This window comes from Dermacentor albipictus, chromosome 1 (genome assembly GCF_038994185.2).
Source record: "Dermacentor albipictus isolate Rhodes 1998 colony chromosome 1, USDA_Dalb.pri_finalv2, whole genome shotgun sequence".
In the NCBI taxonomy this organism is placed as follows: domain Eukaryota; kingdom Metazoa; phylum Arthropoda; class Arachnida; order Ixodida; family Ixodidae; genus Dermacentor; species Dermacentor albipictus.
Window position 1 is genome coordinate 129,973,844 of NC_091821.1, and position 20,994 is coordinate 129,994,837.

General features: G+C 42.8%; 1 protein-coding gene across 1 annotated transcript in view; it reads right to left on the minus strand.

Annotated features, from left to right (window-relative positions):
* The window catches only part of LOC139049835 (DNA topoisomerase I, mitochondrial-like), a 110,743-nt gene extending 90,251 nt beyond the window's left edge, over positions 1–20,492 (minus strand). The window contains exons 1-6 of the mRNA XM_070525658.1: positions 20,341–20,492; positions 19,772–19,814; positions 8,293–8,518; positions 7,241–7,547; positions 3,455–3,700; positions 804–904 (exon numbers count right to left, since the gene is read on the minus strand). Coding sequence (XP_070381759.1) covers positions 804–904; positions 3,455–3,700; positions 7,241–7,547; positions 8,293–8,518; positions 19,772–19,814; positions 20,341–20,388 — 971 coding nt within the window. The 5' untranslated portion in view covers positions 20,389–20,492. The remainder of the gene's footprint in view (positions 1–803; positions 905–3,454; positions 3,701–7,240; positions 7,548–8,292; positions 8,519–19,771; positions 19,815–20,340) is intronic.
* Positions 20,493–20,994: the final 502 nt, after the last annotated feature.

Genomic DNA, 20,994 nt, shown 5'->3' on the forward strand with positions numbered 1-20,994 from the left:
CATTGAAAGATATATCTGCATGCGAATTTTCAGGAAGATACGTTAAGAAATAAAAAAAAAGTTTTCAAGACCCTCATCCCCCCTTAATACTCCATCAGATGTACGAGGGCGAATCAGAAGGTCCTTGCCTCTATTTTTTATTAGCCAAAATAAGGTGCATAAAGGCAATTACAAATATATGTACTATTCTACATACCTTACACTATTTTTCCACAGTCCCCACACCAGAGCCCTAAATTTGAAATGCCCCTGTAGAAGAATTCGTCCAGCTGACTGTGGAACCACTGTTGGACTGCTATCTTGGCTTCAATACTGCATGTGAATCTCTGTCCTGGCAAAAACTTCTTTAGCAGACCGACAACGTGGAAATCACTAGGGGTGAGGTCTGGACTGTACGATGGGTGGTCCAGATTCTCCCAGTGAAATGACCAGAGCTTGTCGGCAGTTCTAATTGCCTCACTTCGTTGTGCTTCATACAACCACGGCGTACAAGCAACTACCATTTTCAAGAACTGTCAGCAGCACCGTGGCGCAGAGCTACTGGCAGATAAGGCTAGGCCAGTCTAAGAAAGGTTCACTGCTAGGAATGGATATGCTAACTTCACATTTACAGCCGTAATTTGGCTTAAAAAAAAATAGGGGCAAAGACTTTCTGATTCGCCCTCAAACTTATGAATATGCAGGATAATCGAACACCACAAACATCAAGGGTTTGAAATGATGGTGCCAGTGGTCCTTTAACAATACAGCATGTGACAAAAAAAAAAAAGAAGATATAATTCCACACAAAAACTTGCAATCACCTGACAGAGAGGGGTTCATCTTCTTCAGAATCGGACTCCAAAGCACGCTTGACTTTGACAGGCGACGTATCGGAGAGCCTTTGCTGTGGCTTACGTGCAGACTGCAGAGAAATAAAAAATAACATTAACATAATTTATTGCATTATTAAAACCAACATTAGGTTAAAGGCTATCTTTGACACTTTTGGTGAATTCCACAGGTTGATTAGGAGCAGCTTGCTTTTTTTTTTTCAATTGAGAATGCACCTTGCTTTTATAATCAGGTAGAGAATGAAGTCCTTTGTACAGCAGAAGCGCCTTAATTCAACTCCCATAGTATGGAGAAGTCCTAGAGCAAGGCAAATGTTGAGGACTATAAGCATGACAAATGAAGTAGTGATGTTTCCATTCAACAGAAATGAGACAAAGGCATACACATAGCAACAATTATCACTTGAAAAACTGTGGAAAGCGCAGTAACACTGCAGTTTTTCCTCCCCCTTGTCTTGCAGTGTGCCATGTGGGGCAAAAGGTGCAGCTGGCAGTTCCTTAACTATGACATGTTCAATGTGACAAACACGACAGAAACACTGGGTGATTTTAAGGGGTGCTTTGATTTCGACCTCCATATTTACATTCAGCTAATTTTTTATGCTATACAGTAAAACCTCATTAAACCGTACCCGCTTAACCAGCAATTTCGTTTTAAAAATAGCAAAGTCAAATCCCCAACTGGGTGGCCATTGAACATAATGTGTTTTGTATTGCATAAACCATACCAGCTTATTGCGTACATATCGGTGAACACGTAGTATTTCCACTTTTCATCGCACAATCACAGCGGCGCGTCGTCCCCATCGGGCCGGCCCGATGGGGTCGACGTGTGCCACATGATGAATGCCTTTTCAGACAACACAAAAAGCAGCATGTTGTATTTTAAGTAAATAGACGTGCTTTGTAATTGAATGTAGAAAATATTTTTATCTGAAGGCACAGTTGTGATTGACCAATGTCCACCTAAGGAGGCATGGCATACATTCAGAGCTATTTGTAGAATATTGCTCCTGCGACACTTTGTCAATACAGTTGAACCCACTTATTAAATATTCAAGTGCCTCAAAAATACCATTGTTATAAACGATAATTGTTATAACCGGGTTGCATGAAAACATCAAAATAGAGGGATGGCAAAGCTGATGCGAGAAAACTACTGTATTTACACGATTGTAAGTCCACCTTTTTTTTTTTTTTTTGAAATCTGAAGTGGGGGAGTCGACTTACAATCGAAACCAAAACATGGAACCACCAAAAAAGCAAGACCAACGAGATATCGGGGGAGCTACAATGTAGTTACAATTTTATGTTTGCTCTATGGCCCTACCCATAGTTTTCACTATTCCGCACATTTGTTTGCTTTTCGGAAGGATTTTTCAACATTTTTTAGGGTTTTACAGTGCACAAAACACTCATGGGGGGTGTCGATAGCCAATGGAAGTGACGCTGTTCCATTCATGCCGGCACCCCCAGGACGGCAGCACATGCAGGGAGTATCGATAGTTCATGGAAGAGCAGACGCCGCTAGCTGGTTCTTTATTCTATGCACCGCTCACATGTTTCTATTTCCCTGTAGCTCTAGCTTTATGCGCTCGAATCGACCGCCGGCTACATCCTACTTCCATGCTTCCTCAGTGGTTGCTTCTATGCTTCCTCAGAACTGCACTGAATGAGGAGCCAGCCATAGAATAAAGAACTAACTTTATGCAACATGCAACAATCAAACGCGTAGCAATCTGGGAGTAGCGCAGTTCGCGCGGTCCATTCATGTTTCGGAGCGTGGCACAGCGTAGAGCTATGGGTACAGCCCATTCTTGTTCGGAGGGGTTGAAGGGCAACAGGAGAGAGGCGCATGGAGAAGGCTGGAAAATGAGCGCGGCGGCTGTTGGAGCAGCAGGCCATCGTGCAGCAGCTCGAATTTCTCATTTTCCTTTTTTTTCTTTTCAAAGATTTTCAATTTCACTAACTTTCAGCTCGGACACCTAGCAGCCAGACTTCACCGTTAAAACTGATAACGCGACATCGGGGCATTGTAGATTTAATCGGGTTATTTCACCATGGAAAACATACAAAAGTTGATTGTACAGTAGCTTCTCATACTTAGAACCGATATATTGTTAAACTGGTGTTATGAGTGCATTCGACTGTACAGCTGAATATGATCCCCATATTAGATTCAGATTCTGAAGGAGAGCATAAGGTGATCAGAGAACACCTTGTATAGTGGGCGATTCCCAGCACGTATGAATAAATGAGTGGGTACATACATGCTATCGACCCAGATGACAAAGCAAACACGAAAATGTAAGTGAAATGAGTAAGCACCATCACAGCTTGCATAAGTTGGCAAGGCCACCCCATGCACATTCACAGCTGTAACTTTGGCAGAGATAATGCAGCAATCCCACAACAATTATTTTCCTTCTGATGCCTAATCACTGGACCCAGCAGCACTATGCCTATGTAATACCAGGATAGCCCTGTTGTGAGCAATGGATGCTAAATGAGTAGAACCCACTGAAAGGAATTGTTAAATTATGCCAACCCTTCTTGCCAAACAAGAATTCCCAACTCGAATGCAAATAACTATGCTGTAAAATGTCAAAAAAAGGACACACCAGTGGCATATCATCATCGCTGAGCACCTCGCCCTTGATCTCACTGATGTCAACAGTCTCGGTCTCAAGAGTCATCCGTGGAGCAGGAGGGTGGGGTGGCGATGACACTTCTGTATTGACCTTTACAGGAGGTGGGGACATACTTTCTGAACTAGGTTTTTTCGGAGTGACCACTTCCTGCTTAACCTTCACTGGAGATGTGCTGTCCCGATGCTTCTCCGTTGAGCTCTTATGCTTTTCACGCTCCTGCAAAAGGAACACAAGCAATATGAATGCACACTGTGCAAGTCCACCCTCCACCCTAATTATTTGAACACTGAATCACCACTGTCCATAACATTTTCAGGCCAGAATTGTGCGTGCATGTCATTTTTCAGGCATAATGTCATGTGAGGTAAAGTACGTTAAAGTACCAACCAGACACAGAACACTTGTATGGATGCAATTTTATTTCACGATTCCAAATGAAATCTCTGACTTCGTGGTATTTAAGTGAGCACACCATTGCACCTGAATGGCTGACAAATTGTCAGACCATGAAAGTATCTGGGACATGTATAGGGGTCATATTAAAGCTGGGTTTAATATTTGTGAGGCAGAACTCTCACAAAACTAGTGCTGAGCCTGCATAGAGCAGGTTATACGTTTGTTTGGAAGCAATTTTATAAACATAGTTTTCTGTCAAAGCACCTTAGAGAACTTATAAGCAACAACTTCATACTGCTGTAGACTAGGCTTTTGTAGGAAAATTGGATCAATGAAATTTCTATAGCACATTTTCAGCGAGACTCCCTCTGTTTCCTTTTCGTGCAAACACTGCTTCTGTGGAGCCGTTTCTGATTACATTGGCAATCTTGTTAGGGCTGCTGCATTACTAAGACTGGATTTTAGGCATGTGCCTATTTTGTTCCTTGCTTCACAATCAACCCTTTTCATTACAGTCGCTGACCAATAAACCGGACCAGTAACCTGGACATGCTTGGTGATTTGGACAACTTTGCAGCACTGCCAATGGCCCCATAGACTTAAATGTGTAAACACAACCGATATATTGGACAGCCTCCAGCTCTACATTCGATTATCCGGACTCCATCCATAGGTGTAGCATATGTAGACTCTGCCGCCATTATCTCCTCTAGCAACCTCGACGAGACCTCAAAAAGGCCTCGAGATTACATGCTAGAGGGTGATCTCTGAAGCTTTGCTTGAATTGTGAGGTTGCATCAGACTCTCAATCAACACATCCTATTCCACCACCCCCGCACATGGCCCGCTGTCGCTATTCTGTTTGTTGAGTTTGCCTTCCGGACAGCGTTCTGCCATTCTATGCTTGTTTGTTTAGTTTGCATTCCAGACAGCACTTTGCTGGCTCCATGAAGTCTTCCTCGTGAAGTTATAGACAGGCCACGTCAAATGGCAGCAATGGTGACCTCGCAGTCCATGCCGATGATGACGAAACACAGCAAATACACCACAAAGACTTTTCAAACGTCCACAATGTGGTGTCACCATGTGCCGAACTTAACGATGACGAAATAATAGAGCAAGTTCTCCCACCGTTGAACAGCAATTCTGATTCGGATGATAATGATGATTTGCACTCTGCTCCAGAGCCTTCACATGTAAATCTGACTTGAGCCTTTGCAGTCCTTTCATCGGTGTACAGTGACAACAGCACACTGGCATAAATACAAAGAAAAAATTAAATTATGGGGTTTAACGTGCCAAAACCACTCTCTGATTATGAAGCACGCCGTAGTGAAGGACTCCGGAAATTTCGACCACCTGGGGTTCTTTAACGTGCACCTAAATCTAAGTACACGGGTGTTTTCGCATTTCGCCCCCATCGAAATGCGGCCGTCGCGGCCGGGATGGCATAAATACAGGCGGAGTTGGTTGCACGTAAGCAGAAGTGCGCACAGCAACACATCGACCACTTCACTCTGGCACAGGTGCCTTACGACGTAAATACAGTAATACCTCGTTAACTCAAACTCGCATATCTCGAAAAATCGTCTTAAGTTGAAATTTTCCGTGGCACCGAAGCATTTCTTATACGTGTCATATATTTACGGCCCTTTATCTGGAACTATTTTTGGGCTAAATTGCAGATATCTTGAAATCTTGACTGAGTGTGGAACAAAAACTCTGCCACAGGACCGTAAACAAGCTTTGCGCTATGCTGCCACATCTAAACCACACCTACCACAAAGCGGATGCTTTCCCCGAATGTGAAGTCTGAACCTGGCAGCATAACTTTGTCAAGCAACCATGTGGCATGTCATGTGATGGGAGAGATGCATGCAGAGGCAGGCCCTGCGAAATAGCATGCTTGATGCAGTTTGTTTTGTTTGCTTTATGCAACGCACGTGATTTACGATCAGAAGTGCGATTTCAGTTTTAATTTTATTTTACACGAAGCACGCTGCACTGAACTTTTATTCTACGCAATGTAGAACAAAAACGCACATGCGGTGTGCGTTCCAGTACAACCCTCTCACAGAGTACGCAGTCGTGAATGCTCCCATCATTTTCTGTGGCATCGTTCTCGGCAAGTCCACACTGCGTGTGTTGCGTAGTAGAATGTGACATGGGCATTCATGAGTAAGCGCTATGCGAGCAGGATGTACCGGTGACAGGTGAATTTACTGACACCGAAATCGCTGGGATGGCTACAAACGGAGAGGACGGTGAAGGCAGTGGCGATGATGAAAGACCTCGAAAGGTGCGAGTATCAGCTGAAACTAGAAACACAGTTCACTTACTGCAAAATAAAGTTAAGTGCAGCGGTGGGAACGATCGGCTCATGCAATGTGTGAAACAGCTCGAGGACGCCTTTCCATGTCCAAGTGCTACTACAAAGCAGACCAGCCTTACACACATTTAATGCACTGAACACAATAGCAGTGCCGCAAAATGGCTCAATGATATCTCTGGTATGTTTTTATTTTTTCTTTGAAACCTTTACGAAGAGCCAGTTTAAAAGCTCTTCTTGAAAAGCTTGTCAGTAGCGTTAATTTTTTAGAAAGAATTTGACTTTTCACTGCTATTTCTGCGACTTCACTTGACTCAAAATTTTTTCCGGTTTTGACTACTTGAGTTACTGAGGTGTTACTGTAAAATGATATATTTTTTGAACATCAGCTTTTTTCATACATTCAAGTATATTGGACTTACGTTCCCCGTGGAGTCCTAATTATCGATTGTCGACTGCATATGAGCAGGAACTGACTAAGAAAATGTTTAGTACCGTTTTTATAATGTCTATATATGCCTCTTTCTGGCATTAGGGCCTATAAATGCCTATTTTCAACATCGGCATCTATAAAACAATATTTAGCCTACAGTCTTCCTTTCGAGTGCAGTTTCAGATTCTCATGTTACCTCACAACATTAGTTGTTCTGAACTCTATCGTGTTCAACCATAATGCGCCAGCCCAGTCTATGTTATTCTTAGAGTTGTATGGCATACTGGCAATCTGCTTTGCACTTCTCAGCGATGCCAAAAAAGGCCCAAAAAAATGCAGCAAGCGACTCCAGCAAGCAACCAATCCGAAACAATCACTTTTCGATTATTGCAACTATCTGCGGTTTGCAAGACATCCGTGGCTTGCCATTGTGCACACACCAGACCAAAAAGCACTTTGTACCTTCGATAGCCTTATGCTTACCCACACAAAACAGACATTAACCCTGCCTGCCTTTGGACAGCCAGAGACCACAAGAAGAAACAGTAATGCTAATATTTCAAACAAAGTATGAAACAGGCAGCAGGAGTTTACTCACTTTGTCCCTGTGCTTGTCTTTATCCTTATGCTCTTTATGCTTGTCCTTGTGCCTATCCTTGTCTTTGCTGCTGCTGTCCTTGTGCTTGGACTCTGATGATGCTTTACTTTCCTTGCTAGCAGAGGACTCCTTCTTGACCTCTGTACTCTTATAAACAGGCAATGATGAAGAAAGAGCATCTTTGGGTTTGGATGAAGAGGAGGAAGATGATTTGTGCTCCTTGCCACTGGAATGTCCTTTAGAGGATGACGACAAATGATGGCCCTCTTTGTGCTTTGCAGAGGAAGACGAGGCGCTGCCACTGGGCCTGTAAGCAATGCAGCATCATTTAGGCTTAAATAAGCAGTGACTGCAACTTATTTGCCAAACCGGCTCTTAAAAAATATCCAAGTTTTCAGCATTAAAACACTGCCCCGCCTTCACAACTTTACTACGATATGAATAGCAAGGTGGAAATGCACAAAAGAGCAGACTGATGGGCTACTTTAGTTGGTATGGCATTCTGTACAGTAGAGCACAGCCAGAGAAGATTGCACTACTAAGAACTGAAAACTAATTGCAAATTGCATTTTTATACAGATGGTACAGATGACCACATGCAATAAACGGAGGGCATACTGCACATGGTAGTTATATTGAGAAGATGCTATAAACCTTCAGTTTTTAGCAGCACTATGTCCCTGTCTTTTTTTGTCTTGCACGTTACGGTTACAGTACGCTGCATGGAACTATACACTCACAATTTAATGCTGTTTCCCGACATTACAAACAGAACTACACATAAAACGGTTTAAAGCAGAGTCAAATTGACCTTGATCTGTCAATAACTAATTGCATTGACATTGCTGCAGGCCATTTAAGTTAGAAAAGCATCCTTTGCTACAAGCTCCACATGGAATAAAAAAAAAAGCCTTGTTCAATCTGCTTGCACGCAACCCGATTGGTTGGATATCCAGAACTATCCAGTTAGCACAAAAATCCCTGCTTTAAGCCTTCTTGCATACTAGCAGGAAAACAAAATGAAGAGACAGTAGAGAACACCATCTGCTTACCCAGAGGAAGATTTTTCCTTTTCCCTTTCCTTTTCCCTGTCCTTATCCTTGTGCTTATCCTTGTGCTTGTCTTTGTGCTTGTGATGGTCATCTTTATGTTCTTTGCTGCTTTTATGGTGCTTGCTGCTGCTGCTACTGTGGTTATGCTTGTCAGATGACTTGTGGTGACTACTGCTGCTGCTGTTGCTGCTGTTGACCACCACTCCATTCACACCATTTGTCAAGCCTGTGGATAGAAAATTACGCTGAAGTTCACTTTACAATGGCTGCTTCCTACTCTGCATTCTTTCATCAAACCTTGAAAATGCACCAAGGCAGCAAACCATCCTTATAATCCCAGTGGATGACAACACGCTGTTATTTAACCGTGAATGGGCACTTGAAATGCACTGAACTGAAATGTGAATGTGAATGTGTGAACTAAAATGTGTGAACTATGATCAATCCAGCACCTGGATTAGGAGTAATGTCACCCAATGCTCTCTACATTGCATTCTGCATATTTCCCACTAAAGGATAACTTGTGACATACTTAACTGGTTAGGATTTGTATGACCATAAAAATGAACCACTTGTCCAGCAATTTTTTTCACAGAAATACATGTAGAATAATGTTCATTACTCTTCAAGTCTGCAAATCTACTTAAGAGGTCAGATCAACAATACTGCTTATCCCAATGCAGCAAAATGCAAAATTTCACTATTATCCCCCTCTACACTCACTTTTTTTGTGCTTGGCAACTTTAACAGAAACTCCAGTTTGCATGCTGCAATTTTCATTATCATTGTAATTAGGTCTACGACTTGGAAGAAATAACTGCAGCAGAAATGACAGTTATAAAATGTTTCTTAAACGTCTCCTTTATAAACAACACATTTACTGATGCGAATTATTTCAAAATGAAGCAATGTGAATCGAGCACTCTGTAAGGCCAGGCTGATTGTCACTGTCAATGTCACTCAACTTGTCTGCAAAAATTACTCTTTTGATGGCCAATGACCAGGCATGGCAAAAAAAAAATATCCTAAAAGACCTCCACACCCTGGAAGGCTCAAAGGTGACTATGTGCAGTACCCTCAGATTACTACATGGAAGACTTCAATCATGAAATAACCAATATAAATCGGCTCGCAAAAACACTGACATCAGATTTAGCCCCTGCATTGCTGAATCTGTTGACTAGAGAATGAATTATAGGCAAATGCCTGCTTCTCGAAGTCACTTCCCCACCCTATTAGTGCAAGAGTATCAAATGAAATAGTTTGGCACCATTTTATAGTGGCTATATATGCTCACTTTTGCTTTTAGCACTTAAAAATGCTTTTTAAAGCCCTCTTTGCTTCACAAGCCCATTTTCTTACTTCATCCCAGAGAAGGTGGCAGCGTTGGTAGACAGTGTTGGTAACTGCAATGCAAGCTAGCAAATAAATGCTGGTGCTGTCAATGTAATTTGAGCTTTTGAGGACCTCTCAACATCTGCCTGACAATGGTTAGCAATGCGAGAAAAAAAAGATCACCAAAAGTCTCATGCAGCAGTGGACACGCATCTCCATGTCACTGACAATGGTTAGCAATGCGAGAAAAAAAAGATCATCAAAAGTCTCATGCAGCAGTGGACACGCATCTCCATGTCACACTGAAGGTGGAGATTTAGAGACAAAGGTGCAGCATTTCGAAAATGGTGTAATGTAGAATGTAGCTTGGAAAGACTTGACTATTTAAACGCACTGCCCATGTGTTAGGTCAAAGCATGCAAAGTACACTGGAAGTACTGTCGACATTAGTTACGTGGTTCAATTTTTCAGCACCTCCACTCCTACGTAGTCGTAGAGACGTTCTGCCGATGGTGGCTCATCAAAAGCAATTAACTCGGCCCCTCCCCTGCTCTTTTTATGTAAATAAGTGCATGTAAGGAGATACACGCTATTGTTCCAACATGTCATAAAATGAGAAACACTTTGCACAAAATAAAGTTCAAGTACAGCTGATTCTCCAGAAGAAAAGTAGGAAGATACCTATAAAGAAAGGGGTCAGACAAGGAAGCACAATCTCTTCAATGCTATACACTGCGTACTTGGAAGAATTCTTCAAGCTATCAAACTGAGAAGGGTTAGGAGTGAGGATCAACGGCGACATGTCCTGTCCTGTTCAGCGACGCTGGGGACGAGTTACAACAAATGATTGAGGACCTTAACAGAGAGTGTAAGAGTGGGGTTTATTAATATGCCTAAGACAAAGATAATTATCAATAGCTGGGCAAGGGAACAAGAGTTCAGTATCGCCAGTCAGCCTCTAGAGTCTGTGAAGGAGTATGTTTTCCTAGGTAAATTACTTACAGGGGACCCTGATCATGAGAGGGAAATTTACAGAAGAATAAAACTGGATTGGATCGCATATGTCAGACATTGCAAGCCCCTGACTGGAAGCTTACTATTATCGCTGAAAAAGGAGGCACACAATCGGTGCGTTTTACCAGTGCTGACATATGGGGCAGAGATGTGGAGACCGACAAAGAAGCTTGAGAACAAGTGAAGGACCGTGCAAAGAGCAATGGAACAAAGAATGTTAGGCGTAAGGTTTAAGAGAGAGAGGGCGGTGTGGTTCAGAGAGCAAACGGGGATAGTCGATATTCTAACTGATATTAAGAGAAAAAAATGGAGCTGGGCAGGTCATGTAATGCATAGGTTAGATAACCGGCAGATCATTAAGGTTACAGAATGGGTGCCAAGAGAAGGAAAGTGCAGTCGAGGATGGCAGACTAGGTGGGGCGATGAAATTAGGAAATTCGCGGGCGCTAGTTGGAATCGGTTGGCACAGGACAGGGGTAATTGGAGATTGCAGGGAGATGCCTTCGTTCCGCAGTGGACGTAAAATAGGATGATGATAATATACAAAAAGCACTTAACCCTTTGTGTGTCAAAGACGTAAAATATATACACCGTCATGAACAAGTCCCAAATGGTTGGTGCGATATATTTACGACGCTGTTTGCGTGTTTGAAAAACGCATTAAGTTTCTCTATTGCCCAGCACGTGCTGCCACCCTGTGTGGATACAATAATTTCTTTTTTTTAAATCCATTGTCTCTTGGTTTTAATTCCACAGTGGTTAGTTTTGGTTTCGCCTCATGGGCTGTTTCTGTTTGCCGTGCTCGCAAAAACTGATGTCTATCTGGATCTCTCAAAAGGTCATTGCTATACGCTTGCTTGTTTATTGCTCACAGGGGTGCGGTTACATTTATTGACAGGCGGGTGCTGGTACAAGCGAAGCTGTAATATATGAACAATGCTGCCACGCCTGTGTTTCTTAGGACTCGCAAAACCTGGTTGCCCCTCGTTGGTGACAGGATGAAGGATAACTGCAAGTTTCTGACTTTTTGGGTTTTTCTGATTAGTGCACAACCACAGGGTTTTCTTGTGTGTGCTCACATATATGGTTCGACAATACTATGGACATGGGCACTGGTTGCTCTTCTGCACGTGAGTCGAGCGGCGATTCATTATATGCGGACTACTGCCCAAGTGCCGAACCAGAATCTATGTATTTCAGTGTATCTACTTTTTTTATTATTATTACAAGTATTTATGCAAGTCCATATGTATTCATGAATAAACAATGCATGTTTACCTACGTAAATGAATCTTGTCACTTTACGGTCATTAAAAACACTGCAGTAAGCTTTTCCTTTTTTTTTTCAAAATAAGGGACAATATTAAATCTTCAATAAAAAATATCAACCCTGGAAGTCACCAAATGTGACTGCCAGGGTTGATATCGCTACACGGCTGTCGCAGCGCAACCTAAGTTTAATGCATCCCATGTGTTGCAGCAGCTGTCAAAAAAACTTATGCAAACTGCGGTCGCTCTTAGACATAAAACATACTTTTTTTTCTGCTCGCAGAAATTTCAGAGGTTTTAACAAGGGAACATTGAAGAATCCCAGGGTTTGCGAGGCCCTGAAATATACAAAAATGTTCCATTCCCTTCCATCAATGCTGCGCACTCATTTTCAACCTGAACATTTTCTGATAAGAAGAGGCACACAACGCTGACTATTCAAAGAATGTTTTCTTATTGGTAATTTTGCTGACTTCAATTCATTAGCACGGATTTAAGATTCTTAACCTTTTAGCAGCTTTACCGACATATTTTTAGTTTTTCACTCTTGCTCTGCTTAATGTGTTATTGTAAGCAGGAAAGTGTCCTAAATATATACTACCTGCTCATTGTGTCGGAACAAATGTATAAACATGTTGACTGCAGTACATGTGGACTGACAAAAAAAGCAATCTCTCGTGTGCCCCAGCAGAGCCCTGTCAAGCGATAGGCTGCACAATATAGTTGCTGCTTTTCAGACGTCGCAAGTTAATGATGTGTCAGTTTTCTTACCATGAAAACAGGCTACACACAATCATTACATAAAACTTTCATGTGGTCTGCAGGCAGGTTACGATGCGTCTTGGTGCCTATTGCACCTTAATTCACATTTTTGGTGCCTAAAAACCTGTGTCTCTACTGACATTTACCAAATACAACACTTGTGCCTGCCACTTAAAAAAAAAATGCAGATTAGATATAGATAAGCCATGAAGACGAGAAAATAAGTGAAAACTAAACGTAAAATGAAACCAGACATCCACGTCCTCTTTATCAACCTGATTCATCCACTCTGACAGGGCCTTTGAGCTTTCTAGAGTCAGCACATTAACATCTGAACCAGCTACACAAAAGGAATCTTGTCACCTGAGCTGACAAGCCAGTCAAATTGAAACACTATTCCTCACATGCATCGACACCCTGTAGTAGCGATTTGTAACTTTCCTGGCGCAATATTAAATACGGCTTTTTAAAACAAAAATTATTTCAGAGGGGAATGCCAGAAAGGCAGAAATCTGTGCACTTGCCGTTACTCTTCCTCTTCCGCATTAAATTTTATAGCCACTACATTGCCTTTCACATCGGTGTTTCTGCAAAGACCTTCAGAAATTTTTAAAGGTAATCTGTTCTAATTCTTATGCTTGAGCTGGATTGCTCAGAGGCAGACATTATTTGCATATGAAATCAAAATTCATAATTGACTAGTTAATAAAATTCACTAATGAGGTTTTTAACTACTGTATTTACTCAAATATAAGTCAAACATAAATACAGGTCAACCCCTATATATTGAACTCAGTGAGAAATATTTTTTGTTAATATAAATCGACCCATATCTCTTTAGAAAACCGAAAAACTTGAAACACCTTCATTTACCTAACCTCAGCTACTAAACCTTGCTAGTCAATTCCACAAGTGGCATTCTCAGTGAAACTACTAGAAAAGCCGTCCTCATCGGATGCTTTGCAAGTGTCCCAGGCACCCCCAAACGATGCCATCTAGGCGTTGCCATCTAGGCGTTGGATAAGCAGCATTTCTTGACAACAGTCAGGATAATCTGCAGACTGGCTTTATGGAGAGCACAATGGGGAAAACTCAATTATCTAGGTACTCTGCTAGCTGTGTTCACTAATATAGGTCAACAGCTCATTTTAGGTAGTTTTTCGGGGAAAAAAAGTTGGCCTATATTCGAATAAATACGTTAATTATTCTATGGCACATATTGCAATCTACAAATCGAAGCCAGTGGGACTGCAAGGCATATCCCCTTAAATAGAATTCTGTGGATGACACCATTTTCATGATATGCACCATCAAACTTGTGGTAAAAATGCACTCTCATTCCATCTACTTATCTAACACCCCTTATGCACTGAATCGCAAAAGTAACTGAACCGCCAACATATTTCTTCACAAAGCTCAGGAACTGATATCTTGAAACTGGTGTCACCCAGAGGTTTTGCTGAAGTGGATCTGCCTTGCAAACTCTCCGTTTACATTTTGTAAATATCAATATATGTACTGCAAAGTAATTAGTTAACTTCATTAGTGAATTTATAATTAGTCATTAATTTGAATTTCTCATGCAAATGCCTACCTATTTCAGCAATCCAGCTCAAGGATTAGGATTGGGCTATTTGCCAAAGGCAATTTTTTTTAACTGGTAAGCGTCCACAGAAACACCCAGTATGCAGCAGACCTACCACCCTCAAAATTACAAGTGTACTAGGATTGACGCCCGAAGATAATTTTGGTATGAAGATACTAAAATGTGCTGCTGCCTTGGTGACACGTGTTACCAGTTTCTAAAGAGAACTGGCTTTTACTGCATGCATTTTTGTTTTTCCAAATAGTTGCTGGAGAATAACAATGTACAGTACCAGAACTTTGGCAACGCAAATTTCAGTTTTACCAGCCTACTTTCAAAAATATATTGCTAAATATCAGTCACCAGCACTGCTACACTATCTGCCAGAAGACTATAGCCCATTCCTGCAGCATACCACATGGTATGCACACAGATTTAGTTGTTAAACGAATGCAGTTTGAATGCGACTAGCAGAAAAGTACCAAACGATTCCATCTTCTTTTTTCTCCATTTTCATTTACTTCTTTAAAGGGAAGCTGAAGAGTCTGTCGAATTCAATAAGACGCTCATATACGGATGCGGGAACCTTATAAACCATGTAGGTAAAATTTGGGTTTTTTTTTTTTTCAATTAGGAGCGACGTAATCGTCGGTTGAAATTGCGCTGTAGCTCCGCCCCCCTTTGAATGAGCGAGCGGAGCGGAGACCGGAAACCGCGGTGTTGTGACGTCAACTCTGCTTCGTTCCTTCGCAGCGTCCGCGACCGTGCCTGACCGCACTTGTTTCTGCGTGCGTGCCATCTTAATCTGCTTCGATCGACCCTGCATTCCTTTGTTGGTGCGTCTGCGTGTATGTAGAGTGGTAGTCAACGTGCGTGGTAGTCAACGTGAGTGGTAATCAACATCAGTGGTAACCAACATGAGTGGTAGTCAACGTGAGTGGTAGTCAACAGATGAAGGTCACTACACGTACTGCATGAACCGGGAAGCTTTTCACGCGTTTAAACCGTCTTTGTAGTTTGCCGACAGCTTTGAACAGCGCACAAATGCCGACGATCGCATCCCCGCTTACGTTCCACGAGGATGCATGCAGGAACACAACACTACAGTTGTTTGACCGGAAACTAGCTCACTTGATCGGCGAAAGACCGGCAAGATCACTAGATCGCTTTGCAAAAAACAGTCACCAAACAGCATTTCCAACACGAGGAGATCCCAAGACTTTGCTTTCGTTCGGGTCGAAAGCACTGCTCGCACCAGCATCATTTCCTTCTTCGAGAGGCTGGATCTTCGCAATCGGCTCGTACATGTAGGGAGTAACGCCGAACTCCTCAGAAAAACGCAGTCTCTCTAAATTTTCCATTACCATCTCAGAAAAACAGCACCAAACTACCTGGCACCGCGCTTCATGTGTAGCGGCAGCGGTCGGCAGCGGCAGAGTTGACGTCATGAGGCGCACCGACCAATCACAGGCGGAAACGAGACGCGCGAGCTGGGCGTGTCCGCTGCGGCACTTTTCGTCGAAATAAAATATATTTGCGCTTTCTTTCGCTCAATTTCGATACGATATTCGAATTCGGAGGGTTGAAAACCATTATGTACAGATGTTCACTCATTTTTTTTGGAAAACCTTTCAGCTTCCCTTTAAGTGCTGGTGCTTCGTGAAGCAAGGTTTCTGCAAGCAATTGTCATCAGGTGCATTAAGCAGAGAGCAGCTTTCAGCTTTAAAACTAGTGTGACAGCCTCCAAATTACATCAACCCCCAAGTGACACTCGCTCAAGAACAGACAATGGACAAATAACAATGACAGACAAGTACTCGCTTCCAACTAAAGGTAATTTTCAGTTTCACGGATACATATATACAAATTTGTGAACACATGACCGCCAATCGCATTCGTCCCTAATGCATTTATGCACTGTAGTCGCTTTCATTACAGACTAACAAGCTCACTCCTACACCTTGTTCCAATAAATTTGCCTGTCTGACAGCAGTACTCTTAGGAACTGCTTAAGGGACTGAAAATCAATTTTTATTGTGCCCATTTTTTTTTGTGCAACAGTAAGCGCACCGGTCTGTGTGTCCAATCATACAGTGGTAATGTGGGAAACATCGTGGAACATTTTATACCAGAATTTTCGTATCAGCATTGATGTAGTCGTGCTCAAGAAACATGCTGGAAACAGCGATAGGTGAGCGCAACAGCAATTATACGCCGGCATGTGTGGGAAGCAGATGACAAATACGACCCTAGCGGTAAGAAAGTAATATTTTGTTTATCAAGCCAGTATTCCTGTGGTTCATGTTTTATAAAGTCTAGATTTTTACAATTGGTGTCCAAATCTACACTCCTGTGACAGCTCTCTTCAAGTAACAGAAGCTAATCTCAAAGGCCATGTTTTTGCTGTTTACATGCACCCGACTTTTCATTTTTAGCCAAGCCAAGCTAAGTGGTAGGACATGCCAGTAGTGCTATTGCACTGGTACTAACTCACAAATGTGCACATACAACAGCACTCACGAATGACACCATGCATTGAATAGCTCTGCCGCTCCATTCATTACCACAAAGGCAGTACCATTTGTTAGCATGCATTTCACGCCATAACAGCAAAGAATAAAGCGTAAAAGCCTAAGTATTGCAATTTTAAACAATGTGATACTTAACCACTGCCGATTTATCTACAATAATCTCCTATACTACATCCAAAGTACCAAGGCTTGACCGCCAGTTTACGCCACTGGCCGGCTTTTGCGACTTTCCGTACCAATTTATAATTATAATTTGAACTTAAATTGTGAACAGCACGCTCAATTATGTAACTATAAATCAATCTTTTCACTTCTACTAATATCTCATGGCATATGTTGATCAGTGATCAGTCCCTTTAAGCCAATTTGTATAAGTCTTTCAGTATCAGCTTGGGGCGCTGAACAACACAAGTTTCCAATTGATTACAAACATTCAAAAACACAAAATTCATCAAGTGTCAAAGTCATGCCTTTTTTTTCTTTTATTTCTAAGTAATGAGCAACTTGTCTATGAGCAGCAAATGCATGGTTTTATGTGGGATCAACATGACAATGACAGTAATGAAACAAATTAGATGCATTTAAAAGGAGTCCAGTTTACTATGTACTAGTACATCACATTAACTGATTTGATATACACAGATAGCATAACATGTGCTGCTGTAGTGATACCAACATAGGCTGTATGGGCAGGGCCTGATCCATTTTGGCCTATCACGGAGGGATAATGGCAGATATGGAAAAGTAAAACCAGAGTAGAATATCTTTTTCAAACCCTGACCATGGTGAGGATCATCAACATAAAAAATTCACAAATACAAATTTTCAAGCAGCAGAAGAATGATGCACACTATTCCATGACTGCAAGATTTGCAAAAAGTTTGCCGTTGAAGTTGCTCACTCGATTAAGTGGCACATCTGCGCAGCAATGCCTCCCACAGCAGGATGATTTAGAACAGGGTTGCAGAATGGGTGCACATTTCTGGCCGAGTTGCCTTTACGGTGGACTATACACCTTGTAGCAAAAACACAGAGGCTGCTGCCACACTTGAGAAAGGACCGAAGCTGGCAGGGAATAGGTGTCATAAGGCTCCGCAAATGGCTGCCTAAATTCACAAAGTAGGAACCTCCAGTGCCACGAAAAGGCCTACAATGCGCTACTTCCACATGTCTTGCTATCTGAAGCCTCTAACCAGCACAGCATTCTTATATTGTTAAACACTCAGAAATTCTTAATTATTGAATCAAATAACTTCATTTTGTATTAATAAATGCAATATTTGCACACTTCTATAATGCCAATAGCATGTAAACCAGATAACTATTTTTAAACAATACAATAAAGATACCTTAATTCTAGGGCACACAGGTGAAACAAATCAACGTGATCACACCTTCATACCATAGTGGGAAGCATTGCAGTGCCATTTACAACATGCAATGACCCTACTCACTAGGGGTTCAGTGTTACAGGAGTAAACCTACCACACATTGCGAATCACCTTCTCCTCTGGGGCCAATTAAACCATTTTACCCACTTTCAGCTATGTGTGTGTGTGAAATTTTAGTGTAGTATATGGACAATTCAGCCCCTGCAAGATGTTTTTCGCATTATGACATTAAAGCTGCGCAAAAACCTAGCCGACAACCACTTAACTAGTTCCAAAGCATAAAAATTAACCTAGCAATACAACCAATATCACTGATTATTTCGCCAACCAGACGGGAACGCTGCATGAGGGTGTGAATTTATTTCAATAAATGTTGCAACGGCAGCAACACAACTATTGGTCAAGAAAACAATCTAAAATTGAAGGCGACCAGCGTTCGCAAGAATGCGCCACGTTCTCGCTTCGCCCCACCAAATCACTTGCATATGTAAAATTCTGGCACACCATCGCGGTCTCATCGTGCTTTCTGAGAAAACTGCACCGGGCGGCAATGGGACCTACGAGAGTACGCGATAAAAATCCCACGCAGAAGCACACGTGCCGCAAGCAGTACAAACAACGTCACGTAACGGAAAAATAGAAGTGCGTGTGTTTGTGGGGTAGTTGAGGGAAGAAACGAAAAAGAAACGGCGCACATAAGGTTGCCGAGCCGCTACAGCATTAGGCCAGGCAATCTTCAAATGTGACGTTGAACGCAGAGGCTGCGAAGTAGCCGCGAATGGCATAAAGGAGAACAGGACATGCAGCGCTGCGACACACACAGGCCTCTCCTCCGACCGCGGTCACGGCGCAACGCACATCTACGCGCAGTGCCGGCTTGAACGGCAAAGCATCCGGCGGCAGAAGCCAACTGACGGGAAAATATATATATAATTATGGGGGTTTTATGCGCCAACACCACGAGTTGATTGAGGCACGCCTTAGCGAGTGACTCCGGAAATTTGGACTACCTGGGGTTCTTTAACGTGCGCATAAATATAAGTACACGGGTGCTTTCGCATTTCACCCCCATCGAAATGCGGCCGCCGTGGCCGGGATTCGATTCCGCGACCTCGTGCTTAGCAACCCAACACCATGGCCACTAGTCAACCACGGTGGGTAATTGACGTGAGAAGTCCCTAGGTGGACATCCTTCGGAAATGCGAGCTCCGAATTGCGTGCGCCGTTTCGTGCACGCGGTGCGCAATGGCCAGATGATGGCACAGATTCAATTTTCACCAGCCTCAATCGGAATGTTGAGCGCATTTATCTATTCATTGCGTCTATCCAGGCCCGACTAAAGACATTACAGTAGCCTTTAAAACATCTCAAAACGTTTGTTCTACGCTGGCCGGAGAGCAAAGCGAATCATTCCTCAATGAAGTAGGCCAGAAAAGCGTCCTTTTCCCTTAGGCTGGCATTACACATTTACGGAGCATAAGGGTAACGCAGGCGTCTACAAGATCTGCTTTCACGACGCAATGAACCCGATACTGCCGTAAGCAACCCGAGGCATCAGCGAGGCCAAAGCTCTCCCCAAATGCAGACCGTACCATGAGAGACACTGCCGCAATCCCCGTGGCTTCCGCTTGGCGACTGCAAAGGAGAAAAAAGAGAGAGAGAGAAAGAAAAGAAACGGGGTTAAGTTTTACGCGAGTAGGATCTTAACTAAAACGCTTACACCACCCAACATGAACACCGCATCCGTACAAACAAAAGTGGCCTCAAGTGTGCATGGCTGCTGCAACGAGACTTCGAATTGAAAGCTCATCAAGACAAAAGCACCGGTCGTTACACTGCGTCGCCTTTCGAAATGGAACACCAAGTTACGAACTGTTCTGAGAAGTATATTCTCTAAATTAATGCTGCCCTTTATTTGGACACATTTCAACACTTTCTAAAAACACTGACACGATCAAGCAAACGCCAACACACAGTATTCACCAGCCCTACTAGCACCGCCACTTCTGGACTTAGAATATTCGTCGCCATTGCGACTTAGAAAATGCGGCTGGCTGTGCCTAAGCGGCCTCATCAGGCTGGAAGCCACGAAGTAGCCTCAAAGAATAAGCAGTGCAGCATTTCGTGTTCAGTTCTCGGCCTACAATCACAATTCACTTACCTTGAGCCCTGCCGCCGAGCTGCCTTCTAGCGAATTCATCTCTAACATGATCGGCCCCAAGATCACTTCAACTATGGCGACAAAGACTCAACAGCGGCACAGCACAACTGCGTTGAAGACTAAGTCCAGAAAACGAACAATTGCGCATGCGCTGCCACCTGACTTCCAGTCCACATACCCACATCCCTGGCAGTTGCTTGACGCAAGCGTGTCATAGCCAGCGCCCTCTTTTCAAGCTGGACCGACTGGACAAAGTTCTAAAATCTGCCGCATAATTTGGCGCCACTAAACTTATAAGAACCAACGTTGACTGTCTTAGCGATACACTCTTTAAAAGGTTTTAACCATGGTTTTAACCCTCTGGGGCTTATCTTGTCCCACAACGATAATCGTCATCTGCCTTGCATGCGTTTTTTTTTTCTTGAAAATTCTGCGCTCCCTACATTCCTTTCAGGAGTGCAATGTCGCGTTGATAACGCGTATTCCGCGCAGCGTTGAAGAAAGGAAATGCGCGCAAGATAGATGATGATCATCGTAGTGACACAAGATAAGCCCTAAAGGGTGCAAACTTTATTTGAGAGGGTACAACATCGTTTCAGGTACCAGCAGAGACCAAATAATGCACCCGTGTACGTTGTTTAAGATTTTATAGCC